General features: G+C 50.5%; 2 protein-coding genes and 1 non-coding gene across 3 annotated transcripts; 1 reads left to right on the plus strand and 2 right to left on the minus strand.

Annotated features, from left to right (window-relative positions):
* Positions 1-283: 283 nt before the first annotated feature.
* Positions 284-754, plus strand: BCR38DRAFT_338390 (uncharacterized protein; the record flags this gene model as incomplete). Its single annotated transcript, XM_040855614.1, has 1 exon — positions 284-754. The coding sequence occupies one exon, from the start codon at positions 284-286 to the stop codon at positions 752-754; it is 471 nt and encodes a 156-aa protein (XP_040717659.1).
* Positions 755-1,967: 1,213 nt separating this feature from the next.
* Positions 1,968-3,183, minus strand: BCR38DRAFT_338313 (G protein-coupled glucose receptor regulating Gpa2-domain-containing protein; the record flags this gene model as incomplete). The annotated part of the gene is made up of 2 exons (XM_040855610.1): positions 1,968-2,974; positions 3,030-3,183. The coding sequence occupies 2 exons, from the start codon at positions 3,181-3,183 to the stop codon at positions 1,968-1,970; spliced, it is 1,161 nt and encodes a 386-aa protein (XP_040717660.1).
* Positions 3,184-8,361: 5,178 nt separating this feature from the next.
* Positions 8,362-8,464, minus strand: BCR38DRAFT_t142. Its single transcript has one exon. It is a non-coding gene; the product is annotated as a tRNA-Thr (tRNA).
* Positions 8,465-14,734: the final 6,270 nt, after the last annotated feature.

The following is a 14,734-nucleotide window of genomic DNA, read 5'->3' on the forward strand; positions in this document are numbered from 1 at the left end:
TCTTGTCTTCCAATCTAATCCATCCATCGGGATACCATCAACGAGAATACAATTGGAGACGATCTGAATAGCCCCTTTTATCTTCCTTTTTCTCTTTTTTTGGGAGAAGGATGGGATATCCAACCTCATCACGTAACTTGCTAGAAGAAGAAAAAAGAAGTCGCTCATTTCTTTATTGGATAGTGGTCGCTCGCTTTTATGAATGCTGGGCCGACCCCCTGAAATTTCAGGAAACACAACATCGACGAGAAATTTCGCCACGATAAAACGTCACAAATCAAATATGCGTTCCCATCCATATAGGGCGCCGCCCCCACTTCCCCCTCTCCTCGACGAGCTCTCCACCTACCTGCCGAACCGCGATGGACGCCGCGCAAACGACGACACGGAAATCCCGCTGTCCGACTTCAACCCGGACACGAGCAGTTTGTTGCCCCGGAAGCGCCGGCAACATCGAGTCCGGGTACAAGGGCGACTGGCCCTCGTGCGTAGCGTGTCCGTCGCGAATCTGAATGCCTCAACCGGTATTCCCTCGCCCCGGGACAGCATTGCGCGGTTTGATACGGGGATAACTGGAAAGTCAAGGAGGAGGCGCAGTATAGACGCTGTTAGTGACATGGAAGAAGATGTTGAAGAAAGGGACACGCAATTCAGGGGTTACGGAATTGGTGGGGCCGGGAATATCCGTACGTGTGACAAGATCCGCATTCCAGACGGGGAGATTAACGGGGGTGTTTGTAGGTCGGCCGACTGACGTCATGGGCACCCCGAGAGGATCGAGCTCCATCTCGTCTTTGTTTTCAAGTTCGAGTTCAGCGCCCACTTCGCCACTGGGCCCGAGCCTGGACAAGAAGAAGTGGAACTTCGCAGAGTTTCTGGGTCGAATTGGCGATCAGAAGGGGAAGGAGAAGGTGACAGCATGAGACCAGATGGTATGGCACAACGCTACAACGTTTATCAGGCACCATGAGAAGGATTAAGGCCTGGGGTCGGACAAAGGCCGGACAAAAGACATTACTTGAAGATGGTATCCATGTCGTTGGCCAACTGAGGGGGGGCTTCCGGCGTGGCGTGTTCCTATGGCATATTCTCTTGCATATTTCCTTTCGCTGGCATGACAATGTCATGTCGCTCAAACACATTATCACAGACAACGCAGGGTTGTATAGGGCTCACCAACGGGCAAAAGAATGTAAACTCTTCATTGCACTGGCCATTTATATTATGGCGCATACTTGTAAAACTCGGTGGTGCTGAATGATTATATTTTATCGTGGCATTTGGTAAACACGGGTTTTTGGTCTCTCAATCAGTAGGCTGAAACCTTTAGCTTGGATGGTTTGGAACTGTATCACAGTTGGCCTCATTCAAGCAAAAAGCAGTCGACCCAGTGACTCTCCAGCTTATGAACCAGAAGGCACAAAGAAACCATAGCAATGGTGTGATTCATGCAATCCATGTATGTCGCTTCATTAGACGAGAAGAGTCCAGCCCTCTTTAGCAAAACCATTGTTTCCGGACTCCCTCGCTGAACAGTCCATCACTGACACGATTCTCAAACAGATACGACCCAAAGTCCCCTCCACGGCAACTGCTTTGGTCATTGTTATAATTGTCCACCAAGGCTCACTTCAGTGTTACCCCAAATATTCTGTGCCAAGGTGAGAAGTACATGGGTAAGATGCCTCTTCCCCTGAGCACCCAAGTCGGACATCGTATTATCTTGACGTATCTTCTCGGGGTAGGGGGGAACTTGCTACTGGAATCTATCTCGGCATGGATAACGGCTCTACCATCCTTTGCGTCGTAGTTTGCTGAGAAATTCGTTGGCCCTGAAGTGGTGGATATCAACGGATCCTGCGCTTCGCACTGGCCACCAGTCTCGGCACAAGACAGATTCGATGCTGAGTCTGAAGAGGAAGCTCGCTATCTGGTGCTCGCAGATGTTGTCTCATTCTTGGTCCCATTCAGTCAACAAAGTGACGGTCCACCTGAGCCCTCATCCATGTACTCCAAGTCCCACGATGTTCCCGGAACCCGTAGATCATGGCGTTGACAATCCCCGTAAACTGCGTCGAGGCCTGCAATATGGTGAGCCAGCCGTAGTTATGACCGGTCAACTCAGCCATGCGGTTCGCGATGCCGGGAATCCATAGAAGGATGTACGTCAGGGGATACAGAACCATGAGAAACCACTGCCACATCTCTTGGTCCAGTTTCGAGCTATGGTGAACCCGTACACGGGGCCTCAGACTGGTACCGGACTGGGCGTCTTTGCTGGCCGAGGTGCCAGACGCTTTACGTCGTAGGGGACGCATTTCTATGTCCTCCTTCTCGTCATCCGAACTGCGACCTTGATCCTCTTCATCTGAAATATCCCAGAGCTTTTCGTCCTTGAGTGGTTCCTGGCCGTTCGCAACTAATTTCGCGGCCTCGGGTTTCTTGACCATGGTTTTATTGGTGGTGCGCAGACTAGCCTCGATGGCCGAGTTGAGGCTTCCAGGGTAAAAGGAGTAGTGGGCTTTCGAGCTGAATTGCTTCCGGGCCCGCAAATGTTCTCCTAGACTTCTAAATATGGAAACGTAGATGACAGTTGTCGCCATGAAGATGGCGAAGCGCCAGCCGTGACCGAGGAGATAGCGGAGGCTGCGTGGGTCGCTACTAATCCAGCACCAGTTGCCACTCACGGGTGCCATCTTGTCCATGCCAAGAGCAACACTTCCAGTGATGAGTGGTATGATCCATACGCACAGGCAAATGATGTACTTTGTTTTTGTCGGCGGATCTGCGAGGCTTCTGCGGTCTATAGTCAAGAGCGTTGCGAAGGCGATTGCAAGAATCGAAAAGTCGGCAGCCTGCACCGACACTTGGCCTATCCAGCCATTTGCGCGGCATGCGTTTCCGGGCGGAACGGTGTGTTGAGTCGCTGCCACGTAGAGTCCCGAGACGGAATTATTCAATGAGTTGATGAACTCTGGAGGCAATCTCGTCAGTGTAAGTCATTCAAAGATAATCCAATAGAGACTCACCAGCAAACGTTAGATTCATAATGAGCGAATAGCGAAGATTACTCTTCTCTTTTGAAAGTATCCAAAGCACTATAACCATACCCGTCGCAATGAAAGATGAGGCGCTCCCGACCAGAGTCGGGATCGTGATGGCAGGTGACCAGTTGTAAATCATGACTGCAAGGGCGACAGCGGCTACCGTGGTGCGCAATAAGTCGTAATGATTGCGGGGAACAAGATACTTGACCAGCAGGTATTTTTCAAACTCCCGCTTGTAGTTGTGCAAGTGTAAGCTCAAGAGGTGAAGGTCGTAGCTTAACAAGATGGTTCGGACGAGGACGTTATCGCATACTCATTGATGAGACTGAAACTACCCGAATAGGTGGTCACGTCGATTATGCTTTCTCGCCTAAAACATCTAAAGAGAGGATCTGATATTCGTTTTTCGCGGTCTGATGTCCTGGGTTAGATCTGGGGAACTCGGCCATAGGCTTATCCGCGCTTAATTTAAGTTGGTGGAGCACCCTGACTCGAGTCTCGAGTCAGTTCAGGGTCATTTTGGTGACCTGACACGTTTGATAGTCTTCTGCGACAAACCCATCAAGGGCCTGTCCTTGCAATTAAAACTGGGGCAAAAGATTTAAATACCCTGCACAACCCCTGTAAAGATCTATTTACCCTGCAATTTCCCAGACCTCCCACCGCCTTCCCAATCCATCAGACCCACCGATCGGGCCTATCAAGCTATCCATGGGGGCGTTGGCACCTTCTCATATTATGTCCAGTCTCACCACAACTAGAGCATCGCGATTGTGAGCTCTGTGGAGGGCGGCGAGAATCCCCCTTTCGAATCCTCTCTTTGACAGGGCGTCCTCGAGGTACTCTAGTAATTAGAGGGTTACAAGGGTCCTCTGGCTTGAGCTTGAGCTCAGAGACGTTGATAGCTGGCATCGGGCTACTATACGTGGCAGCCCAAACTGTCGGAGAGAGAGATTCTGGTAGATAAGGGGTTATACCGTCCCCTCCTGCTAGTATTACGGTAATGGCATGCCCGCAAGGGATTCCATTCCTTTGATACCGACGGCATGAACATGTCCCTGCGGTCAAATTTACAATGCAAATAAGGCCGTCAGGCTGTACTACTCTTGCTTCCGTTGGTGACGAAAACTGAGCACGATTACTAGACGCCCATTGCCTCCCTTCTCGTAATTTCCCTTCAACGAATGGAGTAGCTGTCTTCCCTGCCTCTATCAACCGTAAAGCAGATTGAAGCCGAGCTGCCCTCTTCTCCATAACCCGGTGCCATATTGAGTCGAGGAGAGCAATGATTGGAAGTTCCCGATCAAGCTTTAATACTCCGTTTTGCGACTCGACGATATTACTTGTATTGTGGCCATATCGACGCCGAGAGAATAGCGCCTCGGCCCAAAGCGAAGGGTTTGCCGCCTCTAGATATGCCGCAGCTTAGGGCTTTTGTTGTCGAAGCTTCTCTAAAGCTGCCTCGTATTGGGCTAGAGTTGGTGCTCGGGCGATAGTCCAAAATAAAGAGGCAAGCCCTCTCCCGAACTTTCCCGTGAAATTCTCCTTAATATGATGACAGCACCACGCCCCTGTAGCTAACGGACCGAGGACCCTCTCCGAGTCAAGGAGTCCTTTATCTCGGTCTGATAGAATTGTGCTCTGCTCTGTTGAGACCTCTGGGATAGCCCAACGAAGGTGCTGTAAAAACCATGTCCAAGAAGACTTATTTTCCGACTCGACTACCGCCCAGGCCAAGATAATAGTCTCGCCATTCGCATCGATCGTGACGGCAAGCAATAGAGTAAGGATGAAACGACCCTTTAAGAAGGTTCCGTCGATAACGAGGAGACGTCGGCAAAGGGTATAAGTAGATCGGCTCTCAGCAGGGCAAATGAAGATTCGTTCAAAACGTTGATGGCGGTCTCGAAGTAAGTCGATATGGATAGCAGGAGAGATGGTCTCTAAGAGCTCCTTATAAGCGGGTAGTAACTGGAAGCTATGTCATTGCTTGCCAATATCTCCGTCGAGTAGTCGCAACCGGCACTCTTGAGCTCTCTTGTAGTGGATATCTTCAGCGAATTGGATACGGAGGAGGTCGAGTATTTGTTGTGGGGGGGGTCTGCTGTGTTACTGCAATATTGGCAGCGACAATACGGACTAACCAGTCTTTCTTAGACGCAGAGGAGAATTTTTGCCTTGCAGCTCCGCTACAACTATGCTCCGTTTCGAGAATATGAATCTGCCAGATATCCTGACTGGGGGAATAGGTTGCTCGGCAGCGCCATAAACAGCCGCTTAACGCAGAGGCACACACCCAGGAGCCACGGGTCTTATCTCGCCGCTCAACCCGATAAGAGAATTTCTCCTTTACAGCCCAGTTGTCGAGGGCAAGCGATAGAGTATCAAGGTCAAGGAACTCTTGTCCATCAATAGGAATAGATAATAGGGGTAGCGACGTCATGTTGAGCTGAGGAATAGTAGTCGTATGCTAATTCCAGAGGCATGAAGTCAGAAAGCATGGCGGAAATGTGGAGAGAAAAGCGGCAGAAAAATTGCAGGGTAAATAGATCTTTACAGGGATTGTGTAGGGTATTTAAATCCTTTGTCCTTAAAACTGCGCCTTTGTCCGTTTAGCCCTTGCCCCCTGTTGCAGATCGAAGACTCCTTGCACCAAGTGGTTCTGAGATCCTCTCGTCAGGGCAGCTCCCTTCGGTTCAGCCTAAAAACTTTCTCACGCAGACAGCCTTGTCTCAACGTTAGTGGAACCGTCCCGGCTTGGCACATCGAAGTACTACGGTATCAGGCCAAAGTTTTCACCCCCTTGACAAGTACCAGTGGACCACTACCAAGGTAACGCTATACTGATTCTTACCGATTCTTACCTAGCCTATTCATACTAACGAAAAGGTACTTCCACCTCTGATTCCAACTTGCTGTTAACGCGTCCTAATTATCGCGTATGTAGCAACTACAATAGGGACTAAACACCTTACAGAAGCAGATCGCTAACGAATTCGAACCCTCCATTTCGACGTGGTAAATCGAAAGCCGAAATTCAAACTACTACAACGTTTTCTTTTAATCTGATTAAGACAGCTGTTAAGGTCGCTTCAAGCTGTCGAATATCACGTGTGTCCAATGGAGTAGTCAGCAGTGCGTAAGATTGTATATAAATGAGGTGTGTTCTTGTCTGTCTGTCTTCTTGTCAGGGTACGGCCTGGACCGAAGGCGATAGTACAGAGTGAAGGGGAGAAATAGGCGTGTCCCCCTGGTGGTCACCTGGTGTTCACTGGTGGTCACTTGGTGATGGCAGGTAGGGGTGTCCACCGTAGTTTTTTTGATCTCTCCCCTCTCTATCTTCCTCCGTCTCGACTCCTTACTTATAGCCAGCCGAGGTTCTCTGTTGGATTCTGGATGTTTGCTTCCGCATGTCTGTGTTCCTCCGACTTCGGCCAACATCTTGGATAGCGGCTCTTTATCTGCAACCAAGCGATTCCCTATCCGCTGCAAACGGCTTCAACAGCTCTCATTCGCCACAAGCGGCTCTCTAGCCGCCACAAACGGCCTCCCGGCTCCTCATTCGCCACAAACGACTTCCTTCCTGGTGGAAGCCGGCCCGCCTCGGATGACACTTGTGGCTCTGACACTTCTGTTCTCGCGAACTCCCGTTGCTCTGCCTTTTATAGATGCTTTAGAACATGTCGGTAACTTTGGTGTTACTTTTGAGAAGAGGGGTTCCTTTCGCCTTCTGAACTTTAAGTGACAATAGTCTTCTCTAGTGCCATATTATTTCTGAACCTAGGAACCAGGTGCCCTATCTGACACAAGCCAGGTAGCTAAGAGTTGGCTCGTGCCTAGGTGGAGCACGGTACAAACACACAATTGAAAACTTACCCATGATACCATAGTATTCCGTGGCGTTTGATCAAACTAGAGAATCAGTCAAGGCTATTCATCCGCTTTTGGTCGTGTCTTTTTGTTCAACGACTTGGCTATTAGACCCTTCAGTATTGGTAGCACACAGGAAGACCTTTACATTTACCCATAACCAGGGGATTATGCTCGAGGATTATGTGGAGCTGAATATGCGCATGTCGATGAAAATAGATTATAGCCCTATTGGTAGCATATTTGCACCAATGGGCGACGGAAGTGAAGAGAAATTTCAACGAGCCACTGGTCCCCACACGGGAATGAATCGTCACAGATATAAAGCTGGTGCACGAAGAACCTGGGCAATCGGTAGATCAGGACTTGGATCTTCATCCATGGCCAGTGCCAAATCCCGATGTCACTCTCAGACCCGCGTTTCTCTCATTAGATTTCGAGGGGGAGGAGTGTAACGCAACTTGACAAACCACAATCAGATTACTAGGCTAACACAGCGCCAACTCTCACCGATGGGAATGTCACTCATTGAATAGGACTGCTTTCATAATCCAATGATCAAGTGATGTAGCAAGTCAGCACTTTCACATGCATTGTTTTAGCATTTTTATAACCTTTTCCGATAACGTACCCCATGGTCCAATTGAACACTTTCCCGCATTTCCGTACAACCTAGGTTTCGTCCCTTATTTTACACCTCTGTAATAGTACGTACTTAGGAAGAAAGCGATATTCAATTAGCGCTTTAAGCGCTTTAGAATAACCCTAAGCGTACGATCCGTAGCACGGATCTAAAAATAATATTGAATACGCCGTAGGTGTTAACCCTCGGTACCTCTACAAGTACTCCCTTAAGGGGCTATAGATGATATAGCGGGCCCTTAAGCCGCGTCGGGCGGTTATACAGGTAAACTTGTAGCCAAACGACTACTAAACCTCCTGTCCCTCCCTAAGTCTGTGCTACAACCCCTGCCTGAACTACCGATAAGTGTGGTAATGTGGCACTTAAATTCGTCCTCAGGGGTGGGATGCTGCTGATGTGCAGAAGATGCTCGACTATTTTTTGTCGCGACAAGTCGTAGTATCTGCTAATTGGGGTTCTCTTGGAGCGTATACATCTCAACCATACGCTCAAGTGGATAGACCGTAACGTGGTCTAGACGCTCGCAAGAATCGCGGCGAGAGGGCGTGCTGCGCGCCTTCTATCGTGAGGGGACGGGTTCGCCGACGAGCGTTATCGGATAGGCGAGGTCCGATAAGGGGTCGGATTAACGATTCGAATTCTGGACCGGCTGTCGAGTTATATTCCGCCGACGTAGTGCTTGACGGTCGACTGGCTAGGATGCTCGTAATCCTAAACTGCACCAATCTCCCTATTATCGCTAGGTAGGCGAAGTCAACAAGGTGGGCAGCGCGCCGTAAGGGTTGACTAAACCCCCTTGTGTGTCAGCTGCGGGATTCGAACCCGCGACTCGTCACCGACCCAAGTGGGCGAGGCTCAAATCGGGACTTATCTACCAGCGAAGTGACCAACTACACCAGCCGACGAGCACGGATCTATAATATCCCCTATATAACCTTACGTTATGGATATCGCGGCGGTACTTTACGATAGAATATACAGTTACTAACGTAAAAGCTTACCTATTTAGAAGAAGACGCGATCGTACCATATATATTATTTGTGAAGGTCAACCCTCGCAGACTCACTACAACCAGGTGACTTACAGCTGGAACACCTGCCGTGGCAGTGTCAGATGGGAAGCCAATCATAACCCTTGTAGGAGCCCCGCCAAGCGTGGATGACTTAGTCGCGCTCCCTCAAACCTAAGTTGTGATCTTCTTTCCTTCGCTCCTTAGAGTAGAATCTTCGTCGATAGCACCTAATCGAGGTCTCTACCAATGCGATGCAACCCAGGTCGTGACATTATTATTATTAAATACGCCGTAGGCTCGAAGCCCCCGGTACCTCTACAAGTGCTCCCGTATGTCAAACCGTGCCCTAATGGCTGGACTAAATACATACGCTGCTACGTGTAACGAAACCTCTAATAGTCTAGCTGCGTAAACCACTAAAGAGTCTGTAAGGGTTTGTGCTAGTAAGTAAGTCCTGCTGCGGAGTCCTCAAGCAATAATATCGGGGTTTGACGTATGGAGTATAGGGCTCTGGGTAACTGAAGTATTCAAGTACGGTAACTGGGAATAGAGTCGTCAAGGCAGTTTGCCTCACCAATGGGTTAGATTGATGCTTAGATTGATGACTGAAGTAGAGACTCTCTATCTATGAAATGCCTGGGAGCCCTGTCCCTTATATACCCATCTCTCCTTCACTGATCCCCACTTGGATATGTTGGTTGTCCAACATATCCACCCCTGTAGGTCACGTGACCTATCGGTCCTTTTCTTCCTCCGATGCGGGGTCCCGTGATCCTAGCGTCTGTATCCACCTGGCCTGCCGACGGGCCTGTAATGTTGGTTCAGGGCCAACGGTTCGTAACACTACGTAGGTTCGCTCTATTAGCGACTGCGTTACGTCCACCACAATACTATGTTAGTTCTCACCCTACTAACAAAGTCCCCCTGAGAAGATCGATATTATCCGGGCCTAAGCGTTATTCGGCCAGTCCTGAGTAGCCACCTTGTGATAGTCCCGCTGACTACTGGTTTCCCCGTCGCCGTTGCCAGGTCTCTACGTGTATGCAGCGGCCATGGTGCGATAGTGGCCCGCAGGCGCTCTCTCGATTCTTCCAGCAGGCCGCAAAAGAGGATTACGTGCTCTGCCGTCTCGGGGGCCTCTCCACAGCGGCATAACGGCGAGTACACACCGAAGGCTCCTATCTTAAATAAGAAAGCTGATAGTCCTATTTTTCCGGTCCTGATCTGGCATAGGGTAGACGCCTCCGGTCGGTTTAGGTCTGAGTACTTGTCCTGTTTCGGCATTCGCAACGAGGGGCCCTCCGGCTCCTCGGCGATAGCGCGTCGCTGGCGGTCGTGTTGTGCTGCCCCGGAGAGCCATCTCTTCTCCCAGTGGTCTAGGAGGGCGGCCGGGGCTTCCTTCGCCTTGCCTATCCACTCGGAACCCCTAGCCTCCTTCTCTATCGTGTACCCCACTGGTCTGAGCGATTGTGACGCCCGCTTCCGTCTCGCCGGCGTATCCTGTCGGAGTATGTGTGATGCGTGCACCTAGGGGGGAGGATGCTATAATGCAGCAGTGCGCAACGTTATAGTATCTAATTGAATGGGATTCACCTAACCAGTGGGTCCCCCTACCTTTTCGTATCAAATGGTAGCATCTCCTCAAGATTGAGTAAATCCACCAAACCAAACCAACCATCCATCGATCGATCAAGATCACCATCACGGCTACGATCCTATCGCCGCCAGCGTTTCGCACGCACCAAAACCAGCCCCAGATCTATCAAGATCACCATCGCGTCACGCACCTATCACGCACACCTTCATTAAGAGGACCCTTTCATTAGGCCAGTCTTCTACCAGCACCTAAGCATTACGATCGCAGATATTACGAAGCGATCACTATCACAGTCTATCGAGGGACCCTTCCACTAGGCCAGTCCAGCACTAGATCTATCAAGATCACCAGAATCATCAAGGGACCCTTTCACTAGGCCAGTCTCTACCAGAATAACCGTCCCGGAGTCGATCCACAACATCAAGCGCCTACAGCCGCCGGCCGTCAAGATCTCTCTGACTTCGTTTCCTTTCATCGAGTCGAGTCCATCGCCGTCGCCTTCCGATCAAACGATTCCCCATACTAAACGCACCAGAGCGAACACATCGTCAAGAGCACTGCCCCGAACACAGTCAAAGGTATCGGCATCCGTAGCCCCGTCAAGGTCAGATATACAGCAGCTGGCAACATGATGCAACAGTACTTTGGCCTAGCTATCGACACAAAGCCTTCGGAGACCCCGCCATACAGAACTTGGCTTGAGCAGTCTCCTCCGGATACAGCGATTTGGCCAACTTAGCAGCTCTACACCCTGGCAAGTACCCCTGCACCAAACGTACTGAGGACAGTACCATTTTCCGTGTAGCCCGGCATTTTGATACGTGACCCCATGGGGGGTTGCCCTATAGCTAGAGATAAGATAGATAAGAGCTATAAAAGAGCTCTGCCAGGCCAGAATAGCTGACCTGGCAATCCTTTTCCAATACAAGAATTCACACCCCATATGCACTCGCATCAAATGGTAGCATCTCTTCCGTTGTTTGGTCAAACGGTCGCATGGTCGATTTGGTAGGGTTTAGGACTCATGGCCACCAAGTCCGCACCGCATCCGGCGAATGGCTCTCGCGCCCTGACGAACAGACCACTATAGGGGTAGTACCGGGTTCAATTCCCGGCGGAAGCACCAAACCACTTGGGGAGGATTACGGACCTACTCTGGCAATAAGACCTGTGAGCGATAAGCCCATTGAGGACAATGGTTTCAATTGACCAGACCCCGGCACTTGATGCGTGCACCTAGGGGGGAGGATGCTATAATGCAGCAGTGCGCAACGTTATAGTATCTAATTGAATGGGATTCACCTAACCAGTGGGCCCCCCTACCTTTTCGTATCAATGTGTGACGCTCTCGCGCTCGCGCTCCGAAGCAGGCTCCTTTTGCCGTTATTCCGTAGCCGTTCTTCAAATTTCGCTGTCCGGGCACTGAGATATAGGTCTAGTGGCGGGATAGCTGCCTCTATTTCTAGGTGTCGGACCGGTGTCGCTTTGTAGGCGCCACAGACTATTCGGAGGCACTCATTCTGTATCCCGACTAGGCTCTTAGCTGGTCCCGCTGGTTGCTCGCTTATAGTGTGCCACGCAGCCGCCCCGAAGGCGATCGCGCTGCGAATAACCGACGTGTACAGTAGTCTCGCCCGTATGAGATCGCAGCCCCACGCCATGTTCACTAGCTTTGTTAGGGCTAGCTTCTGAGTCGCCATTTTTGATTTAACCCGCTCGGTATGGGCGTGCCACGTTAATTTGCGGTCAAACCAGACCCCTAGGAACCTTGCCGAGACCTTCGGCGTTGCTGTAGCGTTTCCAAGACGGATACTCTGCGGGGAGGGGTCTCGGTTTCTAGTGAAGTGCATCAGCTCACTCTTGTCCGGAGCGAACTCCATCCCGTGCCTGGCGGCCCACCGTTGGCACGTAGCCCCAGCGTCCTCTAGTCGGCGGCAGGTCGTGCCCGTGTCTGTGCTCACGCTAAGTAGGTTCGTATCGTCCGCGAACCCTACGACTAAGAGTAGGGGGTGTTTCTCCGCTAGTTCCTCATATAGCGTCGAGATATATAGGATAAATAGTATCGGGGAGAGTGGTGACCCCTGGGGGACGCCAGCTCGTAGAGGGATCAGCTCTGACTCCTTACCGTCGAACCGGAGGCGTACTGTCCTATCCTCTACGAAGCTGTGTACCCATTCCTGAACCCACTCCGGGTAGCCCTTCCGGGCTAGTATAGAAATCAAACGCCTGTGGTTAAGTGTGTCGAACGCCCCCTTAATATCAAGTTGTAGTAGTGTGGCGATCCCTCCGCGCCTCCAAGCTGTATAGGTTACGTCCTCGACTATACGTATCGCTAATTCGGTGGACCGCCCCTTTCGGTTACCCATTTGGCCGTTTGGTAGCAGACCGGCCGTCTCCGCGACGGTAGTGATACGCTGGCATATCACCGCCTTTATCACCTTCCCTATCGTACTAAGCAGCGCTATCGGTCGCCAGCCGCTAGGGGTCTGCTTTTGGGCTGTCGTTTTGTTCGGCTTAGGGATAACGACTACCTGTCAGATAGGACACCTGGTTCCTAGGTTCAGAAATAATATGGCACTAGAGAAGACTAGTGTCACTTGAAGTTCAGACGGCGAAATGAACCCCTCTTCCCGAAAGTAACTCCGAAGTTCGGGGTCAGACACCTGAACAATGCACCTCCGACATTTCCGAAAGAATCTATAAAGGGCAGAGCAACGGGAGTTCGCGAGAATAGAACACAGACAAGAACACACCTCATTCATATACAATCTTATGCACTTCTGACTACTCGATTGGACACACGTGATATTCGACAATCCGTGGTCGCCGCCGAGGCCGCCGCGGCCGATTGTTTGAACGTTACCACGGTGTCGCCACTGCGTAGCCTGCGGGCCGCTACGGCGTCGGTGCTACCGCGTGCCTTATTCACTGCTTTGACGACTTCAGCCGCCGTCCTGTTCTTCATACTGGGGTCTTCCGTCCCTCGGATCACTATTTCTCTTTCCCTTCGCTGGGGTACAACGACCCGTTGCTGCCACACCGGAGCTCCGACGGGTTCCCTCCCTTGGGCCGTTCCCGAGGCGACTGAGGCCCAGGACCTGGTCGTAGGCATAGCTGCACTTTTCACGGTGTCTTGTATCGTCTTTTGTACTGTAGTCGTAATCCCCTCGGTAAGTGCTCGGATTGCTGCTAGTACGTCGGCTGGTGTAGCGGATCGGTCTTCGCCCTGTTCCAGCGCCTTGCCGGCTAGCTTTAGCTCGTGCCAGCGTTCCATTAAGCCTCCCATGACCTCGATCTTCTCGGAAGGTACTAAGTCGGTAATCTTTTGTTCGACGCTCGCTCGTTCGCTGTCGATTTGCTTCTTCGTTGCGTTTTCGTCGCCACTACGCTCCACGCTCGGCGCGTGGGCGCTTTCGTTCGCTTGGGGGTGGTGAACACTCTGTTGGAGTCCCGCCCGCCCCCCGTCAATTACCATCGGCATTTCCATGGCTTTGCGCCCTCGATTCGCAAGCGATGCGAGGTCACTATCCGATGTAAGCGCCTATGAAGAATCGATTGCCGTAATCTGTTTGATGATTTAACGCTGTTCGATGAAGTTATCGATGAATCTCAAAAACCCCCAGAGGTAATTAGCGATTACAGTTTAGCGTATTACTTAGATATACTATCCTAGAGATTTATAAGTCGAGGGGTAGGTGTTACTGCAATAGATAGGTGCAGTTGTGTACTAGGGAAGGTAACTACGATTAGGGTTTCACGCAAGTTAATTCTAAGAAGTAAGGTGGTTTATTAACTTCTATCTACCGAGCTAAGTATTACGCGTTTAGCCCCTTTTAAGGAGCTTAATCTCCGATAATTATCCGATTACTCGGCGGTATTTAGCTATAGCTATACTATTCCTTAACCGTATAATTATTATTATTAAATATGCCGTAGGCTCGAAGCTCCCAGTAGATCCCGTAGAACTTCAATGCCTGTTACACGCAAAGGTGGTCAAAGATTTGTGAGGTTGTAAAAGCATGACATTCTATCTAGTCCTATGGAGCACGAAGGTTGGACTTAGTCCCGAAGGGCTAAGTCACGTGGTAACCTTGGTGGTCTTGGCAAAGCCCACCAAGGTTGCCTAACAACGCCCAAGAACCACTGTAGGTCATCTCCGCCAGTCAGCTCGTAAGACTGTCGTAACCGTTCCACTGTAGAGAGTGCTACAGGTCGATCCTTCTCATGGAATGCGACGACGGTATCGTCCACGTAGAAGAAGATTAGTATATTCTTGCCAGTATAGCAGCAGGGCTCATGAGGGACTGGCTTGAAGCCATACTTAGCTAGAGTAGATGTGAACTCTTCCTGCCAAAGTAGAGGTGACTCTCGCAGTCCGTAGAGTGATTTGAGTAGCAAGAGTATCGTGCTTCTTTTTCTATAGCCAGGTGGCATTCTCATATATACTGGATGAGGCAGTTTAGCATTAACGAATGCATTGACTGCGTCGTACTGAAGTAATTCCAAATCAAACCTGGCTGCAATTGCGATAAGAGATCCGAATGACTTTCCAGCTAGAGTTGAC

This window comes from Pseudomassariella vexata (genome assembly GCF_002105095.1).
Source record: "Pseudomassariella vexata strain CBS 129021 chromosome Unknown BCR38scaffold_4, whole genome shotgun sequence".
Taxonomy (NCBI): domain Eukaryota; kingdom Fungi; phylum Ascomycota; class Sordariomycetes; order Amphisphaeriales; family Pseudomassariaceae; genus Pseudomassariella; species Pseudomassariella vexata.